We start from the raw sequence: 23,085 nt of genomic DNA on the forward strand, positions 1-23,085 counted from the left end.
TACCCAGAGATTCTTAGCACCCTCTGCCTCCACTCTGATCCTCTCGCTGCCGTAAGAGGGAGAGTGAAAGCTGCTGGGGACTGAGGGCCATTTGTATTGTTGTGCTCTCATTGCTGGAGGGTTTGGTCTTTTCCTCTTCACGCTGACCTGGCGTCTTGAAGAGAACCACTCTACACGTTCGTTGCCACCTAAGTGACGTAACAGGGCTTACCATCGAGAAGGTGTGCATGAGTGGATTTTAGGGAGGCAGGCCAACCAGACTTCTAAATCTTCTGTAATAGAGAGATATTGGATCCATCAGTGTTTTAGGCTGAGTGTCTGATAACACACAGGATACCTGTTCCCCTCTAAGCCCCTGTATGAGCTTATGTAGCATCAACCAAAAAAAAAAAAAATTACAAAACAATCCCCTCTAAATATTTGTCCAGTTCCTCCTTAAATTTATTTAACCTATCAACTTCCACAACAACAGATGGAAGTTTGTTCCAGCAATTAACTACCCGCTGGCTAAAGGCAAATTTCCGCACATCTATTCTACATCTGTTGTTCCTCAATTTCAATTTATGCCCCCTTAGGTTCGTAATCTGAACACGTGGAAGAATTCCCTCAGAATTCAGCGTGCTCAACCCATTCAAGGCCTTATACACCTCAATCAGATCACCTCGCAGGTGCCTAGTCTCCAGCTGCTGCAATTTGCAGAACTTAAGCCTCTCCTGGTAAGAGAATCCCATCATTCCCCTCGCCAATCTTGTTGCCCTTCTCTGTACACGCTCAAGCAAATCTATATCCTTCCTAAAATGAGGCCTCCATACCTGTACGCAGTACTCAAGGCGTGGCCTGACCATTGCCTTATACAGAGGGACAATCACCTCCTTTTCCCTGCTAGCAAAATTTCTGTATATCATTGACAACACCCCATGACCTGCCCTGGCAGGCTGTCTGCATTGCTCAGAAAACTTCATATCTGACTGCACAATTACTCCCAGGTATTTTTCATTTTCTACCACCTTAAGTGTAGTACCACACATTTGGTACATTTCTCTGGGGTTACTTCTACCCATATGCAGTACTTTGCATTTTTCAATGTTAAACTTCAGTTGTCACTTCTCAGCCCATCTGCCCAAATTTTCTAGATCCTGTTGCAGTAACACACTGCCATTACTGTCATTAACAACCCTGCCAACCTTTGTATCATCTGCAAACTTGGACATTAAACCTGATATACCTTCATCAATATCATTGCTAAATATACAAAACAACAGTGGACCCAACACCGAACCCTGTGGGACTCCACTAATAACATTAGTCCATGAAGAGCAGCACCCATTGATTACCACCCTCTGTCTTCTCCCACTCAACCATCCTTTTATCCATTGAAGCAACTTGCCCTTAATACAATTCTGCTCCAATTTGTACAGTAGTCTTCTATGCCCAACATTGTCAAAAGCTTTCCTGAAATCTAAGTATATGATATCAAAATTATTTTTTGCATCCAGTTCCTTTGTAACCACATCATAATAACCAATCAAATTTGTCAGACTAAGACTTTCCCTTAACAAACCCATGCTGTGTCTGCATTATTGCTGCAGTCTTGTCTAGCTGATCCTGCAATGCATCTTTAACCAGACTCCATTATTTTACCCGGAACAGAAGTTAAACTAACTGGTCTGTAATTACTCGTGTCACCCTTCGATCCCCCTTTGTGAATTGGGGACACATTTGCACATCTCCAGTCGGTGAGGACCTCCCCTGAGTCCAAGGATGCTCTCATAATTATGGATAATAATTCTCATAATTCCTGGATAACCTCTCCAGATTATTGATCAGCTATTGTAACATGCTTTAACGATGATGGGTTTGAAATCAGTATATGGAACTTGACAAGTCTATAAAATAGAAATATCTGGTTGTTTGGCTGCAAGGTCTGCTTTTTCATTTCCTGCTATCCCAGAATGCCCTGGGTTCCAGCAGAATGTCAGTTTGGTTTGACTCATTGCATGCAAGTAATTTAGAATGGATTTGTTTTATTACAGGTTGAGAAGAGTTGATATTACTATTTATAGCAGAGACAGCACTGAGTGAGTCAGTGTATATTAAAGCAGATGGAATTAGATGTTCAATAATGTGATCCAGAGCTAAGTTTATAGCATAAAGCTCAGCAGTGAAGATACTGGATTCTACTGGTAATGAGACAGAAGTGCTGAATGATAGGAATATTACCGCAGCACCTACTTGGATCTCAGTTTTTGATCCATCTGTGAAGAATTCGTGTGTGAATGAGAAAGAGTAAGCTGCATGTAACTGTGCGATATTGTGTGTGGGGGGGAGATAAGGTGTTCTTTCCCCACTGTTGAAAATAGTCATCATATATAGCACTGATATTTGTCCAGAGTGGATCTGGTGGTGTCATGTCATGAAATATATTACAGATTTCTATATTCCACGATTGAGTCAGTTCCTTAAATCTAAGTGGAGCAGGTCGGTTTTCATTTGGTCTACTATTGTAAAATGACTCCCATTCGGTTTTGTATAAACATCTCCAACTATGATGAGAGGGAAGACTGCAAATTTTTGCATGTTACAGGAGAAGCAGTGGCATAGCTACCTTGTAGGCAGGAAAGACAATTGCCTCCGGGCCTTTTAGGGGCCCGGCATCTTTGGCTGTCTCCTCTTTTTGCAATTTTCATTAATCAAGTAGGGGCCCGAACATGTTCTTTGCCTCCGCCCCCGAAAAAGGGTAGCTACACTACTCAGCAACTCTCCAAGCACTGTGCTGGATGGTATTTAATCACTCTAAAGTACTTTTTCTCGCAGAGTCATACAGTGGCAAACCATGGTCCAAGAGAGACCTGATGAGAGCTCTATAAAGATGGATAAGGGTATCTCATTCAGTGCCCCCATGACAAGAATGACACACACCGGAGGATATTCAACTTCTTCAAACAGATAGTTCGAAGATAGGCCACATGTGCTTGAAAGTTCAGTTTCCTATCTAGTATCAGGCCAAGAAATTGGACAGTGTGAGCAAGAGGAACTGGCAAGTTATTTATCTTTAGCTCTGAATCAGGATGAAGTGACTGAAGTTTGTAGAAATGAGTGGTAGTGGATTTCTGTTCAGTGAAATGGTATCCATTGCTTAAGGTCCAGGATTGAATTCTGGTTAGAGCAATTTGTAGCTGTCTTTCGATAGTATTCATACTTTGCGATTGGCAGGATATGGTGAGGTCGTCAGCATACATGTATACTTCAATCATTTTTGGAACATCTTCCAATATATTGTTGACCCTAATTGCAGATAGGGTTGGACTCAATATGGAACCCTGTGGGACACCCTCTTCTTGAATGTGAGATGCTGATAGCATGTTTTGATATCGGACTTGAAATGTGTGTAATTTTAAAAAGTTCTGAATTATTAAAGGGAGGTAGCCTCTCAGTCCTAACTGATGCATATCTTTAATGATACCATGATGCCATGTGGTGTCAAATGCTTTATGAATATTCAGGTTGACCCTCACTAGATGTTGTCTCCTGACGAAGGCGTTACGAATGTTGGATTCAATTTTTACAAGTAAATCAAGAGTGGACCTGTTTTTACAGAAGCCATATTGTTTATCAGAAAGTAGATTTTCAGAGTCCAGAATCCAGGTGAGCCTCTTATGCACCATCCTTTCAAATATTTTGCCCAAACAGCTCGTGAATTATATCGGTCTATAATTCTGAATTTTAGATGGATCTTTGTCGAGTTTTGGTATGGTGCAAATATAGGAATGATGCCAAGAGAGAGGGTATGTATTTTCTGAAAAGATCTGGTTGTAAAAGAGCAATAATATACACAGATTGGCTTCACATAGATGCTTCAGCATATTGTAGTGAATGCTGCCTGGTCCTGCTACGCTAGATGGAGATTTGCTCAGGGATTCTTTTAGCTCAGCTTAAGTAATGGGCAGGTTATACAGAAGTGAGCGACTAGTTGAAAAATTCAATTTAATACATTCTTCATTAGTTTTAATGCATTGAAAGGAGGGCACATAAGAGGAAGAGGTGGAAATATTATAGAAAGATTCTGCTAAAGCATTTGCAATATTAGTAGGAGAGGATAAGTCCTGCCCATTCCATTGTATTATTGGAGACTGCAACAGTAGAAATTTCCCATTGAGTGCTTGTATTTTTTTTATTTATTTTTTTTTTATTTTCAGATAATCCGAGTGTCAGTATTTTTGTTAATAGTTGAGGCAAAGTTAATCCAGGCATCATGCTTTTCTTTTTTTCTAATTTGTCTTGCTCTGGCTCTGAGTTTTTTGAAAACAGTTAGGTTGGCTGTAGTTGGTAATTTTCGAAATTGGTTCCAAGCAAGGTTTTTTTTCTCTTTTCGCTTTGGAGCAATCTTCATTCCACTACGGGTTTTGGTGTACCCGTTTGCACTGGTTGGGTTTTGGAATGGAAATTTCGGCTGCTGATAATATATGGCTGGTAATGTGTTCGGTTACGTCATCAATATGTTATTGCTGTACATACTGTTTGTTGAGTAGGACACAAGTAGAATAGTTTTTCCAGTCTACTTTGTGGAAATTCCAAGAAGTACAGGCTTTAGAGCATGACACATCCTATTTGAATTGAACTTATAATAGGAAAATGGTCACTGTGGAATAGATCATTCAGCACTGACCATTCCATGCTGGGAAGAAGATATGCTGAACAGATGGATAAGTCTATGGCAGATTTTGTACCTATAGTTAGTTGAACATGAGTTGAAGAGCCAGTGTTTAATACAGTCAGATTATGGTTATCTAGGAATGTTTCATTTAATTGGCCTCTCCTATCCATGGTGGAAGATCCCCACAATGGATGGTGACCGTTGAAATCACCGAGTAAACAGACAGGAGGTGGCAGTTGTGTTAAAAGGTTGTCAAGTTCAGTCTGGGAACAAGGATAATTAGGTGATATATAAATAGATGCAAGGGTCAGTGATATTCCCATTGCCATCCAAACTACTACAACTTCTAAGGAGGTTTCTAGTTGGAAATGTCTTGATAGTATGGTAGTTTTGACAAAAATACCTACCCCTCCATGAGAAGAGTCAGAATCCCTTTCTCGCCTAAACTTTGTATAGTTTTTGAATTTGAGAGAAACTTTTGGTGATAAAAATGTTTCCATAAGCATATGCCTACAGCGTTAGTTTGTATGAGTAAATCATTTAGGTCATGTATATTGCTGTGTAATCCTCTGCAGTTTCATTGTAGGAATTTGTACATTGGTTGGGTTTATTTGAGGAAGACTGATCTGACTATTTTTTCTGAGAATGTTTCTGTCTCCGTAGTTTTGATTTTTCATTTTTGGGAAAGGTTGGGTGTCCTGTGTCCATGGTATCATTGGCATGTAATTCTAGTATGTATGGTCATTCTCTGACTGAACCTCCATTTCCATGTTGCTATAGCGTGGTTTCACTTTCTTCTGGCCATTCTCAGATGGCATCGCCTCGGCATGCCATCTGAGAATGGCCATACTTATGGCACTTAAAGCAGCAAATGGGATTTGGGATGTAGGGCCGAATCTTGCAGTTTAAATAACTTGCTTTAACAGAAGATGGAAGAGTCGGAGTACTAAATGTCAAAATGATGGACCTGGTTGGTAGTAAGTTGCCATCTTTTTCGGTCATCATTCTCCGTGTATAAGTCATTTTTTTCCCCCTGAGTTCTTGTATTATCTCTTCTTCAGAGATGGATAGTAAATCCCATTTGCTGATAACGCCTTTTGAGGTGTTCAGAGTGTTATGTGGCATAACTGACACTGGAATACTGTTAAATGATGTTAATTTTAACAGCTTCTCTGAATGAGTTGCCTGAGGAGTTTCAATTAGAAGGTCTCCAGATTGAAGATGTTTAACCATTTTAGGAGATGCACAAACTGATTCTAAACATTTCTGTATTAGAAAAGGCGATAGTTTGCCAACAGGTTGCATGGATAATGAGTTCATTATAAGAAATGCTGGCATGTCTTTATTCTGATTTTTCATCCGTAGTTGCTTCAGACGATTGGAGTCATGGTCGATATCAGGAATTTCTGATCTTGAGCTCGATGGCTCTAAAGGTGGATAATTATTTATATCCATCATGGCTCCTTTTGGCCCTGAGGGTTTGTTTTTACCACCCAGGTTACTGGCCCCATTGCAAGGAGGCAGGAGCAGTATCTGGTGTGACCAAGCATAAAGTAGTAGGGGCTAGTAATAGAACTATCAGAAAAAGAAAGGTGGCTTTCCTTTCTTGCCCTGTACAAGTACTTTGTAACAAGAAATGTTATTAAAAAAATATATTGCTTAACGAGAGGAATGTAAAAGAACTATATATTGCTTTTAAGAAATTGCATTTAAAGCACAGAGAAATCACTTAGTCACAATCACTTGCCACTTGGGGCCCTGGTTAGCTGTTTGATGGTGATATCATTTGGATCAGATCTCTTTATGAATGGGAGGAGAGGCAGAAAAGGTAGATTGAATGGCAGTGATTGTGCTTAGAGAGTCGATATATATCAGAGATTGCTTCATATACGTGCTTGTTTATGTTATCTAGAGCTAGTTTTATTGCAAACAATTCTGTAGTATAAATACTGCATTCAGTAAGAAGAGATACAGCTACTGAGAAGACAGAAGTAATTGCTGTAGCACCTACAGCTGAATCTTTTTTGAAGCCATCACTGTAGATATGTACTTTCTCTGAGTTTTCCAAGGAATGTGCTTTATGTAGCTGTTGAAAGCTGGTGTTTTATATGGAAGATTTTCCCCATCTTATAAAGAAATTGTTGTAAAGAGGTGAGAACTGAGATAAGGAAAATTCAGTAATAGCACCATCCTAGAAAATATTCTGAAAGTTAATGAATCCCAACTGAGTTTTTAACTGAGCAGGATCTCTTGCAGTTGAAGCCATGCGGGGTGGGGCAGTTTTCATTAGGTTTATTGTGGTATAGTGTGGAATTATTGAGGGTCAAACAGATACTGCCTGCTGGGATGGGATGGAGTGGAATACTCTATCTTTGCTGCATAGTTACATAATAAGGATTTTCTCCTTATATAAAGAGGGGGTTCATTTGCCTCAGTATACAGGCTGTGGACTGGAGATGTTCTGAAGGCTCTCAAGCTATCCTAAGGGCACTGTTGGATGGTGTTCAGACGTAATAGAGAACTTTTCCCAGCAGAGTCGTAGACCAGTGAGCCATAATCCAAGCATGATCTTATTAAAGCTCTGTAGAGATGTAGGAGAGAGCTTCTATCAGCACCCCAGGACATAGCAGCGACAGCTCTTAGGATGTTCAAGGTCTTGTTGTATAGCATACCCTGATTCCTTCCATTAATCACCCTGCCAACTTTTGTGTCATCAGCAAACTTCAACATCACACTTGACATTTCTGAATTTTTCAACTTCTCAAGCAAACTGGAATTTTTAATCTTTTCTGACTTTACAAGATTTTTCTCATTTCTTTATGTAATTAATGAATAGGTGCATCATAGCCAAAATATCTTCTGTGCCATCAAACACCCACAACAACATTAGCATTAGTAGAGGCATTTGATGCAAGAAAGCAAGCTTATGCAGCATCAGCCAAAAAAAAAAAAAAAAAAAAATAAAATAAATAAATAAATAAAAAATAACCACTTCCACTTCACCCCTCTGTTCGTTCGAAATACCTGTCCAGCTGAGCCTTAAACTTATTTAGGCTATCAACCTCCACCACAAGGGATGGCAGTCTGTTCCACCAACCAACCACCCGCTGGCTAAAGGCAAATTTCCGCACATCTATCCTACATCTGTTTTTCCTCAATTTGAATTTATGCCCTCTCAGGTGATTTCTCTGAGCTAGAGGAAGAATCCCATCAGCATTGAGCATGCTTAAACCATTCAAGGCTTTATACACCTCTATCAGATCACCTCGCTGGTGCCTTGTCTCCAGACACTGTAATTTGCAAAACTTAAGCCTTTCTTCGTAAGAGAACCCCTTTGTTCCATTCACTAATTTTGTTGCCCTTCTCTGTACTCGTTCCAGCATCTCTACATCCTTCTTGAGGATCTCCAGTAGGTCTTGTAATACCCTAACATAGTGATTCCTTTCCCAGTGATGCCTAATGCATGAAAAATCACTGTTGATAATTAGAGCAAGAGTATTCTTTCTTTTGTTGCCTCTGTAATGTGTTGATGTAGAAATGTTCTTTACTGTGGGAGTGACTAACCCATTCCACTCAGTATCTGGATAGTTAAAATTTCCCATTATAAAACATTCTGATTTACTAGCCTACACTGTTATGTATATAGTTGCTCATTATAATCATCAGTCATTTGGCCTGTAACATATTCTTCCTCTTTTTTTTTTTTTACAGTGCTTACATCATATCAATCTAATTCAACATTACACTGGTAATCTAACTGGGTGCCCTGTCTTAGATTCTGTGCTTCTTAAGTTTGAATACACATTGTATTTAAACTGCATGTCTGCTGGGATTGGTACCATTTTTCTGATATCCCTGTAATCTGCATTTGATGGCTTAATCAATACTTCAGATTTGTCAAATTCATTTTCTGTATATGTATCATTAGTTTACAAGCAGATGTGTGCTTTTTTTTTAATCTGATTATTCCTAACATAGCATGTATATTTGTTTGCCACATGAGGATCTCCAGTAGGTCTTGTAATACCCTAAACCTTGCTTTCCACACTGCTCTAGGGCATCTGCTCACATTTTTAGTGATTCAGTTTCAGCTAGCATTGTACCTAGTTTTAGATTGGTATGCCTTCACAAGTGGCACACAAGCACAACAACCATCAGTTGAACCAGGATTATCTACCAGATTTGCTTTGGAATATATGCTCCAGGCTGAACAAGCAATGTACTTATGGTGCACAGGGGAATTGTCTTCAGACCTAGTCTGTCATATCTTTGGTTGCAGTATTTGAAGTCAATCTTGTAGCAACCATTATTAAAGTAAAAACTTAGAGAAAATATTACAGAAGTTAATGAGATAACAAAAATTGAAGTGCTGTTGAAACTTAAAAATAATACAGAAAGATAATCTTACAAGAATTAACTTTATGAAGGTAAGAAATTTAAATTGATAAAATATTATGTAAATTAATTTTACAGGATTTCAAAATCATATATACAATATTTACCATTCAGTCTCTCTATCTATATATATAATTGGATGAATTTGAGGTATTGCTCAAAACTTCAAAGGCAGATATTGTTGGGATATCAGAGACGTGGTGTCACACAGATATAAGGAATGCAGAACTGGAATTTGGGGAGTACAATGTCTACAGAAAGGATAGACAGGATAGGAAGGGAGGAGGTGTTATGCTATTAGTTAAGAAACACATAAAATCCAAGGAAGTGAAGCCAGTCGACATCGCTGAACAGTGCAGTGTCGAGTCAGTTTGATGTGACATAAGCATTGGGAGATCAAAATTGAGAGTAGGAGTGTGCTATAGGACTAATGACTCTGATGAGTATAATAAGAAACTGTACAGGGAAATAGAGTGGGCCAGTAAATCAGTGTCTTATAATGGGGGATTTTAATTTCCCAGATATTGACTGGAATTTGGGGGCTGGTCACACACACTAGCAAGGCTTTTGTGGATTTATTGCATGATTGTTTTCTACATCAGCATGTTTGGGAGGCAACTAGAGGGAGTAATACTCTTGATTTGATTATCAGTAGTGATTCTTCATGCATTAAGGATCTGCAGATAAATGAACCACTAGGTGGCAGTGATCACAGTGTGTTGAAGTGGGATTTACTCAAAGAAGTAACTACCATCAGGGGTAAAGGGTAGGGTTATTGCTTTCATAAAGGCAACTCGATGGACTGAGACAGTATTTAAATTCTATACAGTGGGACACTGATGATGTTACCAACAGCAAATTCAAAATGGGAAGCATTCAAAGAACTTATCTTGGAAGCTACTAGGCTTTACATACCAACTAAGAAATATTGTTCAAGGTTTAGGCCTAAATGGATGTCAGATAAACTAATGAGACATATGGCAGAGAAGAAAAATGCATGGGATACATACAAATTAACACGCGACACAGAAGCCTATGATAGATACAAGTTGATCTGTAACCAAGTTACAAAGGAGGTTAAGTAGGCGAAGGCAGAATACGAGAAATCTTTGGCAAAGGATGCAAAGAAAAACAGCAAAGAGTTCTTTACTTATGTAAACTCTAGAAGGAAGGGGATGAATCAGATTGGTCCACTTGATATCGATGGGTCAACTGTTGATGAACCTGCTCAGGTAGCTAACAAACTAAATGAATATTTTGCATAGACATTCACACATGAGTAGTTATTCAGCGAGGGGAATGCCAGAGGTATATTCAACTCTGGCAGTAAGCTAGAGAATCTTGTAATAACTGAGAGTAAAGTGGAGGAGAAATTATTGAAGATAAACACAAGAAAGGCACCTTGGGTGGATGGGATCTATCCAGTTATATTAAAGGAGGCAGCAAAGGAAGTAAGCAAACCCTTAGCCATAATTATGGGTTTCCTTGGACTCAGGGGAGGTACCCACAGACTGGAGATGTGCAAATGTGACCCCAATTCACAAATGAGGATCAAAGGCTGACACAAGTAATTATAGACCTGTGAGTTTAACTTCGGTTCCAGGAAAATTAATGGAGGCACTGGTTAAAGAAGCACTGCAGGATCATTTAGACAAGACTTCAGTTATAGCTCGGACACAGTATGGTTTTGTTAAGGGGAAGTCTTGCCTGACCAATTTGATTGCATACTATGATGCAGTCACAAAAGAACTGGATGCAGGGAATAACGTTGATATTATATACTTGGATCTTAGAAAGGCTTTTGATACTGTTGCACCTGGAAGACTGCTGCACAAATTGGAGCAGTGTGGCATTGGAGGCAAATTGCTGTTATGGATAAAGGGGTGGTTGAGGGGGAGAAGACAGAGAGTGGTAATCAATGGACACTGCTCAACGTGGACTAATGTTATTAGTGGAGTCCCTCAGGGTTCAGTGTTGGGTCCGTTATTGTTTTCTGTATTTATAAATGATATTGATGATGGTATATCAAGCTTAATGTCCAAGTTTGCAGACGATACAAAGGTTGGCAGGGTTGTTAAGGTCACTACTGAAGCTATGCTGCTGCAACAGGATCTGGAGAGGTTGAGCAGATGGTCTGAGAGGTGGCAAATGAAGTTTAACATTGACAAATGTAAAGTACTACATATGGGAAACAGCAACCCCAGAGCAACGTATCAACTCTGTGGTACTGACAGTGGTAGAGAATGAAAGGGACCTGGGGATGGTTGTGCAGGCAGATATGAAGTTCTCTGAGCAGTGCAGACGGGCTGCAAGAGTAGCTCATGGTGTATTGTCAATGATATATAGGAATTTTTCTAGCAGGGATGAGGAGGTGATTATTCCCTTGTATAAGGCAATGGTCAGGCCACACCTAGAGTACTGTATACAGGTCTGGAGGCCTCATTTCAAGAAGGATGTAGAGCTGCTGGAACGAGTACAGAGAAGGGCAACAAGATTAGTGAATGGAACAAAGGGTTGCTCTTACGAAGAAAGGCTTAAGTTTTGCAAATTACAGTGTCTGGAGACTAGGCACCAGCAAGGTGATCTGATAGAGGTGTATAAAACCTTGAATGGTTTGAGCATGCTCAGTGCTGATGGGATTCTTCCTCTTGCTCAGAATAATCACCTGAGAGGGCATAAATTCAAATTGAGGAAAGACAGATGTAGGATAGACATGCAGAAATTTGCCTTTAGCCAGCGGGTGGTTGGTTGGTGGAACAGACTTCCATCCCTTGTCGTGGAAGTTGATAGACTAAATAAGTTTAAGGCTCAGCTGGACAGGTATTTCGAATGAACAGAGGGTTGAAGTGGAAGTGGTTTTTTCCACTTCCACTTCAACATAAGCATAAGCTTGCTTTCTTGCATCAAATGCCCCTACTAATGCTAAATATGCATTTACACATTCCTGACTGTATGTTTACCCTGTAGACTGGGATGTGCAGAAGATGAATATCTTTTCAGAGTTTTATATGAAAAGCAACAAACCATAAGTAAAAGAATGGATGTTACTAATGTATGGGTAAAGTAGTACCGTTATGTGGGTGTCAATGTTTCTGCCGAGTTGCTTGGATTTATGGCCATCTTGTTTACACAATAAATAAATCAGGTGATGAAAAATGAGAAATGTATGCACAGTTCAATAACATACACCATGCAGTAGCATATATTGATATTCCCAATTTCCTGTTACTTGTCTGCAAAAATTTTGTCTTGCGAGAAGGGTTAGGAATTGTCAGTTGATTCTTCAAAGCAAATTTTCTGTATGTAGGTGTGTTTTTTTTTTTTTTTTTTTTTTTTGACTAGATGCAGATATTACAAATCCATTCCAAGAATGGAATGAATTTGTAATATCTACATCTAATCAGATGAAAGCTTCATGCATAATCTTAAGTTGGTTTCTTGGGCAATTAAATGTTATTAGCACTTATCTGTACAGCATTATTCAAGCACTTGGGGGGAGGGAAGAGGATTGTTTTTTTTAGTTATATTATTTCCAACCTAAAAGTTCATTTTCTCCCCTGCCAGATAAAAGAAAAGGTCCATTTGAAGATTGATAGAGAGTTTGTTAACTTCTTTTCTAAATTACTTGTTTTAATTAAATACATGTAGTATGCTTCTATTTATAATATTTTAAATTAAAGTTTCTTCTTCTTCCTTAGGTAAGAGAATGGACCTCAAAGTTACGTAAAGAACAGTTTCAGCTTGATAGACAAATCAGATGTAAGTGAACATTTATCTTCCTGCTTTATTCTTATTTTAAAATCTAATTTAAAATAATCAGTGAAAATGCAGAGATCTATTTAGGTCTCTGCATTTTCACTGATATATGAAGACTGTTCAATAAATAATTATTTTTTTTTTCACAACACACCTTTATTAATCATCTATATTTTGATATTCCTTTTCAAAGTAGTCTCCATTTGATAAAATGCATTTATTCCAACTTTCCTGCCATTCTTCAAAAACATGGTGGAACAATTGTGACCATTCATGTCTCCGATCAAACAGAGAGGGGGAGGTAGTTTTGTAATAATGCATCTAAGTCTTCATAAGAGACATCTTCTCTTGGTGGAATGTATACTGAACATATGATTAATAGGGATCCAGCTGCTATACAAATTGCTATCACCTCTAATCGGCTATTTACATGCAATTTTTGTGTTGGTATGTATTCTGTCATTTACTAAAATAGAAACTGCTACATGGGTTATACCGTCAGTTATTCAGTCTCTTCTATGCATTGAATAGTTCCTGATACTGAGAGTATCTTGCTGTTTAAGGTATGTTTCCTGGAGACAGATACAGATTGGTGTGTACTGTGTGATCAGATACTGGACATCATCAAAATTAGTTTGTAATCCTCAACAGTTCCACTGAATAATTTTATCCATTATTTATATTTGCTCAGCCCCTCGAGCTGTTTTCGTTGGGTGGTTGTCTTTTGTTTTTCTGTCCTTTATCTTTTTTGGGAAAGACTGGTTTTCCGGTATCCATATCTTCTTCTTCGGCATGGATTTCCAATACTTCCTCATCTAACTTTTCTGTTTTCTCAAATTCCATAAATTTGGAAGTAGGTTTGTGATTACATGGTCCTTCATTACTCTTACACTGTTGCAAGGTTGGAGAATCTGAGGGGATTGAGATCAGTGTGTTTACAGTTTTCTCATGTTTATCTTGTTTTGCTTGGAGCAAGTGTTTGACTTGTGGTGAGAAAGATTCATTTGGGGGAACTGAGATTTCAGTTTGACATTCAACTGATTTAAATCTAGTTGCCACTTGTGCATATGTTGGTCTACTGGTTATAGTTGGTTGGACCATTTTTTTTGCTTCTTGGTAAGTAATATTGTGGTCTGTTTTGTATTTCTTTTTCTTTTTTCCATCTTTCACATGTTCTGGAGTAAGCAGGATGTTCTCCTTTACAATTTGGACACTTTGGAGTTGGAGCGTGGCAGTCTTCAATCTGATGTTCTTTGGATCCACATTTGGCACATTTCGGTGTATTTCTACATGCAGTCTGCGAGTGTCCATATTTTTGACATTTGAAACAGTGCAAGGGATTTGGGATATATGCTTTTACTTGGCAGTTCAAATATCCTGCTTTTACAGTTGGTGGTACTTTTGGCATTTTAAAAGTCAGAATTAGGGTTTTGGTTGGTATTGTATTTCCGTTTCTCCTAATAGAAATCCGTCTTACATTTGTCACTCCACTTGTCACTTCAGTAACATGTAAGAGATCCCATTCGGAGATTACTCCCCACAGAGAGTTTAAGGTGTTATGGGGGGGGAGTGACCACTACTGGTATACCCAAAGTTTGATACATTCAGTAACTTTTTTGAATGTCTGGTACTGGACGTTTCAACTAACCAATTCCCAGATTGGAATCACCTGACCATTTTTGGTGTTCCAGCTAGTTCTTCCAAGACTTTTTTGAATGAAAATTGGGGATTTCTTTCCTAATGTCTCCTCTCCAGTGGAGTGAACGATTAGGAATAAAGGCATTGGTGATGGTTTGGTCTGTCCTTTGCCAGTATTTTCTGGTTCTTCAGCAGGTCGATTTAGTGGGATCTTCTCTGAAGTCCCTTGTGAAGTAGTGACTTTACTACTCATGTTTTGCTCTTTTTTTAGCCCTAGGAGTATAGCTTCCTACTCCCAGGTTTTCATCCCACCCACGAGGAAGCAAGAGCGGTGCCACCAAGTGACCAAGCAGCAGCTGTTAATTAGTAGGGTTGGTGGTTAGTTTGAGATAAGAGAAAAAAAAGAAAGGTGACTTTGCTTTCTGATAGTTTGCTAGATCCTTTTAGCAAAACCTACTTATGAAGTACTGAAAAATAAAGATCGCTATAAATATAATAAACTAAATATAATTGAGAAGCACACTCTAGAATCATTTTAAATCACTTGATCACTTGGAAAATGCTTGCCACTCCTGGGGGCTGGAGAAAACTGTGCATGCTTCCTACTGATATTCTCAGCATCTCTGCCAGTTGCCTTATTGTTATACAACAGGCTTCTCACACTATTACAGAAGCCGTGTTTATGGTTTCTGTGGTAACAGCAGTAGTTGGAGCTCCAGGACCATTAATTTTTGTGATTGAATTGCATCCATCTGTAAACATTCTAAACTGCCTGCAAGCTGTGCTATATGGAAGCATAGATTCACCATAAGCTTCTATTAGCATTTCATACACTTCAGCTTATGATATTTTCTTGGAATGGAAACAAAATTTGAGAGCAGCATACTGTTGTTTGTGTGTCACATCCATTGTTATGTAGGTGAAACTGAACAGGCATAAACTTGACTGACCGCCAAGGTCACACTGTGCGCAGTGTGACCTTGGCGGTCAGTCAAGTTCAACTACACAGTTCCTATGCGATGCAACTTGGTTTTGTCTTAAATTCCACAGCTCAGCTATAAATAGCAAACAGCATGGTTGTTCATGAAAAATTACGATCATTCTTTATTGAACAGCCCTCGTATTTAGTTTTATTTAGTCTTTCACATATAATGTGAAATATATGTTATCATTATATAGCAAATATAAAATACCAAATCTTTAATCAATTTCCTAATCAGATACGGTATGAACCTAATGTAATATTTAGAGGTAAGATATATTTTATATATAAGTAAAATGAGAGGATGACCTCCTTGTTCCGTCATGATAGTTCCCTCCGACTGCATATCTCTTTGGATTCAATGAGTTATACTTGATTTTTTGCTTTCCACTTCTGTCAGATCAGCCAAGAAATATATGTTCACCATTAGCATTAGTAGAGGCATGATGCAAGCTTATACAACATCAGCCAAAAAAAACCCCTTCCCATTTCACCCATCCATTCATTCCAAATGTTTGTCTAGTTCTGCCTTGAATTTATTTAAGCTATCAACTTCCACAACGACAGATGGAAGTTTTACCCACTGGCTAAAGGAAAATTTCTGCACATCCGTTCGACAACTGTCTTTCCTCAATTTCGGTTTATGCCCCCTCAGATTTGTAATCCGAGCAAGAGGAAGAATCCCATCAGCATTGAGCTTGCTCAATCCATTCAAGGCCTTGTTATTATTATTATCATTGCTATATGGTGCAAGGAAGCCTGAGGCTTTTGCTGCACCAACCAAAAAAAAAAAATTCTGAGTTACCCTGAGAGAGAAAGAGAGAAAACAAGAGTCAGTAGTAGAAAGGAATATCAAAGAAAGAGAAGAATCATGATATGCAGCTCAGGACCCTGGGTGTGCCAAGCCCATACTTACCAGATGTGAGGTGAACCCCTGGGGTTATACACCTCAATTAGATCGCCTTGCAGGTGCCTAGTCTCCAGATGCTGCAATTTGCAGAACTTAAGCCTTTCTTTGTAAGAGCATCCCTTTGTTCCCCTCACCAGTCTTGTTGCCCTTCTCTGTACTCGTTCTAGCGACTCTACATCCTTCTAAAATGAGGCTTCCAGACTTGTAATGGTCAGGCCATACCACCAGATGTGGCCTGACCATTGCCTTATACAAGGAGATAATCATCTCCTTATCCCTGCTCACAAAATTCCTGTATATCAGTGACATGACCTCATCTCGTAGCCTGTCTGCACTGCTCAGAAAATTTCATATCTGACTGCACAATCTCCACTACCTGAGTGTAACACCACCCAGTTGGTACATTTCTCTGGGGTTACTGCTACCCATATGCAGTACTTTGCATTTGTTAATGTTAAACTTCAGTTGCCACGTCTCAGCCCATCTGCCCAATTTTTACAGATCTTGTTGCAGCAGCATATAATGTTATTACTGTTATTAACAACCCTCCCAACTTTTGTATCATCTGCAAACTTTGACATTAAGCTTGATATACCTTCATTGGTATCATTGATAAATACACCTGTGCTTGCTTCGACGTTTAGGCCTAACTTCCTATACAGGCACTCCTTGACTTATATATTTAATTTTTTTTTTTTTCATGTCCATAAGTGCGTTTTGTACGTAAGTCCAATTTCGGTCTTATAGATACTAAAGACATGTACAGTACAACTCACCGAGATTATAACCCCCAATAAACTTCACCAGACTGTATGTACAGTATTGTTTAAAGCATTTTACAATTTGTAAGCAAATTAAGTGAGGCTGAAAAAACACACTTGAATAAGAGAGAGATAATGCAAGTGCAGTATTTATTCAAAAGTAATTTAATTTAATACCTGTAAACAGTACTGTATAGTGTATAAACAAGATACAATATACAAGAACAAAAATAAACCAAGAGGTTTTTTTTTGGGGGGGGGTCGTAAAATTTAAAACAGTAAAAAAGATAAGCAATCAATTACATGCACAAATTGCAACTAACACAGATGTGCAAGTGAGAAGAAGTTTACAAAGCTTAAAAAATATAAATTAAGAGAAGATTCTGAAAATTTATTTATGTTTTTATATGATTGAAGATTTCATGGAAGGGAAACACATTTTACCATAATAGCATAAAAACCCACAGAATTCCAGCTATTATTAAAGCAAATGCAATAAGATAGTTTAATACCGATTTATAATAGACTGCTAACGAAAAGCCCAATAAACCAGAAACTACAAATTGTTTTTATTATTTTATGGTAGTGACCTCCAGAAATGTGCTTTAGAAAGATACCACAAAGGTGTTCAAAATTGATTCTTATAAATAAATATAGCAATAATCAATGATGGAGTTGTTGGATTAGGGTTTTTTTAAGGAGCATTAGCGACTAAGACCATATAGCTCCATTTATACTGTCTGTAAATTGCACTGCTCTGTGGTCGAATTTCTGTTTGCTGGTCAAAACACCCGAGTTTCTGGGACAATAAATGGTGAAAGTGTGGTGCATTTTAATGTTTTGGATTGGTTTTTTTGAAATTTGATTCTATAAAGCAGCGAATTTTAGTGATCATGTTAACGGCACCTACTTAGTTCAGGGCTTACGATTATCTCCGACTGGACCACGTAGGTTTTCCTCTCAGCCAGTAGCAGCGTTTGTAAACCTGTTGCCCGTGTGTTTTGTTTTTGCATCCTTTAGTTAAAAGTGATTTTTGTGTTGTGCTTATTTGACATAATTATATAAAACGAATACAATTTCCATTTTAAAAATGACCTTTTAGAGAGATAAACAGCTTAGTTATGTAGCGAAAATTTCAACTTCTGAGGTCTTGGAACAAATTACCAATCGAGACACCTTTCCTGTGCTCGCCCTGTTTAGCCCAGCCTGGCAGTTCCCAGCCGTTTTGTGAATGTGACAGTTTTACAATGCGGTAAAGTCTGCTATCTAAGCAATTTCAAAAACACAACATACAAAATATACCAAATGAAGGCATTCATAATATGAAATGTAACAATAATGATGCCATCTCACCTACTTCAGTGATTTACTACAAACAAAAATGATTCTTTGCACTAACTTATTTGTCTATTGTTCTATAAAGTTAAAATCTTAATAATTAATTGATAAAGAGAAAACTATATTTACTTTTCATTCTTGTCAATTGCAGGGGAAAAAAAATTAAAAAACTGTCAGGTGCAGTTCCAGTTTTTGTGGGTCTAATATAATGGATCTGTGCAGGAATTTGACATGGATACAAACTCAAATGTTTTGCCCCTTATTAAGTATAAATTTGTTGATGAGATTATAACAAGTTTATTATCAAATTTTTCAAATTATGCAAAAGTTGAAAGATTGGTTAATAACAGTAATCATGTTTCAAAATGACTGGATGAGTGTTGAGATGTTCTGGAAAATGGCATCTAAAACAATCCTTACAGTTGCAGAAGGCAGTGGAAAAATTTTGGTAACCTATACAGAATATTCCTGTGACCAATGACTTGCCTTTCAGCAGAGTGCTCACAATTATCATTAAGGCTCTTCATATGATCTCACAAGAATTCTTTTTTTGTGTAAACCAGAGTAATTTATTGTTAATAAGAAACATAATAATTAAATGGATAAAAAGTTGGTTATTTGGAGACAGGTAGTACTTATTTGATAAGTGAATTTAGGAAATGAAAGACATTATCCTGAAGCACTTACATTTCAAACGAAAGATAGTATAAATGTTTGGAATAGACTAGTCATAAGTAGGGGGGCTGTAAGTTTAATACTTGATCCATTGCTGGTTTGGTATTTGTTGAGAATATAACAAGTTGATCAAAGTTCACAAATTATACAGAAGTTGGAAGGATGTTTAATAATAGTAATAATCATATTTCAAAATGACCAGATGAATTGTTAAGAAGGTTTAAAAATGGCAGCTAAAATACAATTCTCATAAATTTATTATTTTACATTTAGGTATAGCAATCATAGGTTAACTTGTTAGGGGAGTAGCAAACATGTTACTTGAAGTGGAGAATGAATTAGGGATAATTAAACAATCTCACATGAAGTTCACTCTGCGCTGCAGAGGTTGTCAGACAGTACATGGACTTCTGTGATATGAAAAATTTTGTATTGTATGATAAAGTGGAAGTTATTCCATTGAACAAAGAATTGGTTATATAATTTCTTAAGTATGATGTAGTGGTTTGGAAATTTAAAGTTATTGAGAAATAAGTTACAAAAATTATTGAGAAAAAGATCTTGAAACAATAGCTAATTGCATCCTGCACTTTGAGATCCATCCAAGTGGTCTAAACCAAATTGTATTTTATATATATATAAAATTATTGGAAACCTTTGTCTTCTTTTGTCATATAAGAAAATGATCTTAAAAGAACTATTAACAATTTTGCAGATGTATCAGTGTTTGGCCATGGCCAGATATAAAAATAGCAATTACTCAGCAAGTTTGATCTAGTCTGTAACATGGCTAAATCCTTTCTCATTTCAGCCATACAAAGAGAAGAAGAGAAAGTAAAACGGTCATTAAAAGATGCAGCAAAGAAAGGGGATGCTGATGTTTGTAAAATTCTTGCCAAAGAGGTTGTCAGAGCAAGGAAGTCAATTAATCGCATTCATACATCAAAGGCCCAAATCAATTCAATTATGATGAGTATGAATCACCAGCTAGGTAAGTTAATATCAGGATATGCATAGCTAGCACAATTCCAGTTATTGTGTGGAAATCTGAATTTCTTGTTTGCTGTACTGTGTTTATATAATTGTAAAATAATTTTATTCTTCCCCATTCTTTTATTAGGTAAACTATAGCATTTTTTATTAACTTATAGGTTATACTTATATCTGTTTTTTGAAATTTTTATGAAAGGAAAACTAGAAAAAGTATTTTTGATTGTGGGGGGAAATTAGACTAGAAAATTTAATTTTCTGTTGTAGTTTCTGCCTGTAAAATATTAAGAAAAAAATTTATTGTGCAGCTTATCTAAAATATCCTTTCGAGATATTTTAAATATACTGCATAACCCTCTTCAAAAAGGATTTCTAAAAAAAAAGACCAACACCCTTGCTTGCTTTAGCTGTTTATGTTTATTGCCTTTATCCAAATGCTGAAGTGTACAGGTTTTTTACTGCTTGTTTCTTTCAAGTTTTGTCCACCAACAGTGAAGATAATGTCCAAATACATGCATTAAAATATCTAAAGCACATGAATAAAGCATTGAGAGTTTTTTTTAAAGAATTAAAAATATACAAAATAAGTATTTTCAACATAAAAAAAAAAAAAAGTTTTTCACAATTGTGTTCATAATAGATTGAAAATAAAATAAGAGTAGCTTCAAAAAGTGAAGAATTCTGAAATACAGTAATAATGAAAGCTTGGACCCAGAGGGTTTCTGGATATCAGGTCCTTAGTAAGAGAAGTTAGAACACACATGTGCAATAAAGTACATGTTAATATAAGATTTTTAATTATCTAAAAAGTGTTAGTAATACAAATTTTAATGCTACTAATCAGTAGATCATTATAATCAGTAGAATATAAAAAATTTAATATATTTATTTACAAAATGAAAATTAACAAAGATATGCCATGACTACCGTCTTCATGACAGGGGACCTCAATGTAAAAAGAGATTATTTGACCTAAATTTCATTTTCAGCCATTTGAAGTGAAATATCTGTTTGCATGTTGCCATAACTATTCCAAGTTCTCCCTCCATAGGGTTGGGAAGTTTGGGTTTGGGTTTTATTGGCGCATCAGCAACTGAGGCTATAATGTGCCAAGGTTGGGAAGTGGGGAGTAATTGCCATGTGACACTGTAGCTGTTTATGGCAGTTGTTTTACAGTATGAGTATTTGTCCCCTGACCCAGTTTGTTTATTGGATAAGGGGGGGGGGGGGGTAGCAGTGACCAAAAAGACATCTTACTTTTTTATTAAGGGTGATTTTCTTAGCTATAGCGAGCTATTTTCATTTATTAAATAGCAAACACAAATGAAACATCTCCCTTTTCAATCTCCATTTGATACAGCAAAGTAATAAAGCTTAATTTTAGAATAAAATGTATCAGCATTCAATACTACTGTTCTTTTCAGAAAGTAATTGTTATAATTTTCTTTCAGTAAATAAATTGTATGACATATTAATGATAAGCAGAATTGGACAGTAGTCCTTCTGAAATCCTTTCAGAACTCAGAAACTGAGTCTTGAAAGGGATTTCAGACCAAAAATTGGGATGTAGAGTTTTAATTAACTTTAAAATTTAACCAACAGTTGCAATGTAAAATTTTAACTAAGAAAGAATTACACATTCCCATTACATTACAGAAAAAAAAGCTCTGTTTTTGTCTAAGGCAATGTTCACACTAGTGGCATATTTATTGCCCCTATAAACTAATAATACTTAAGACTTTCATACTTTTCTCCATTCTGCTCCCAATTGCATGCACCAGGAATGAAAGATTTCTGTCTATTACCTGTTCTGTTTGCTATAAGAAGGGTGAGGCAGTTTAGCAATGTTTTACTTAGAGTATATTGATGAGTTAATTCATCCTGTAATGAGCCCATGGCTGTTGGGAGTTTTTCATCTGAATTTTCAAAATACAGTGAGATATCAACATAAATTTGTGCAGGTGAAAACAGTGTATTTGTTATAAATGAAATTTCATTTATAACAAATATACCGTGTATTTTTCATTGAAACAGTAAAAAAAAAAAAAAAAAAAAAAAAAAAATCAGAACAGTAGGTTACAATATTGCAAAATGATTATAATGAAGCTTACTTATTAAATGTAATTTTATATTTTCTTTTGTAAAATTTTCTTTGTAAATTTGTTTTTTCATGTGTTATATTCAATGGGACAAAAAAATTCTGCCTGGAAAAAAAAAATTACATTTATCTCTCCAATTAACAAGGTATTTTTAAGCATGAAATGAATAACTACAGACCTGTAAATGGGTTCTATGACAAGTAACACTAGGGAATCAGTTATGGTTGTAGGCCCAGATCACTAGGATAGGACAGGAATGGAGTTACAAGAAATCACAGAATTAAATATTTGATTATTTTATTATATTTATAATTTATTTAGGCTTTTGGCACAGGCCCACACAAAGTGACTTTTTATGTAGGTTGGATCATTGTAAATGGTTTTTGTATTGAGTGGACCCTGTGTCACCTGAGGAATTAAAAGGGCTAGTGTTGCATTATACAGTTTCTAATGTTTATTAATTCTTTCACAAATGAGGCTTGCTGTAGTTGATGAGCCTCCTTGCAGTAAATTTTTGATAGCGGGGGGGGGGGGGGGGGGGGGGGGGGGGGCTCATGACTAAGTTTCTTTCTTTTTTTTTTTTTGTGAAATTTTTTGAAACTTTGAAAAAAAAAAAAACTTTAGAATATTAATTTGTTCTTGAATTTATTGCCCAACACTAGAGTAAAATTAATGTTGATAATCCAATTGAAATTAGAAAAATTGCAAATAAAAACTTGTTACCTTTATTTATTTTTTTCTTTTTCATGATCATTTAATATTATTGTCCATATTGTATACAATATGGATAATAATACTAAATGATCTATTAAAAGCACTAGGCTTTTGCCTGGCAAAAAATTAAAAAAAATAAATAATTAAAATAATAAAATAAAGCAAATAACCTA

The 23,085-nt window shown here is 36.8% G+C and overlaps 1 protein-coding gene across 1 annotated transcript in view; it reads left to right on the plus strand.

Moving 5' to 3' along the window:
* The window catches only part of Vps24 (vacuolar protein sorting 24), an 80,742-nt gene that overhangs the window by 32,763 nt on the left and 24,894 nt on the right, over positions 1–23,085 (plus strand). Inside the window, exons 2-3 of the mRNA XM_090385381.1 lie at positions 12,748–12,808; positions 19,921–20,100. Of these exons, the coding sequence (XP_090241507.1) occupies positions 12,748–12,808; positions 19,921–20,100 (241 nt within the window). The remainder of the gene's footprint in view (positions 1–12,747; positions 12,809–19,920; positions 20,101–23,085) is intronic.

The sequence above is a fragment of the Mastigoproctus giganteus genome, chromosome 11 (genome assembly GCF_048544385.1).
Source record: "Mastigoproctus giganteus isolate SK-2022 chromosome 11, ASM4854438v1, whole genome shotgun sequence".
NCBI classification, from domain to species: domain Eukaryota; kingdom Metazoa; phylum Arthropoda; class Arachnida; order Uropygi; family Thelyphonidae; genus Mastigoproctus; species Mastigoproctus giganteus.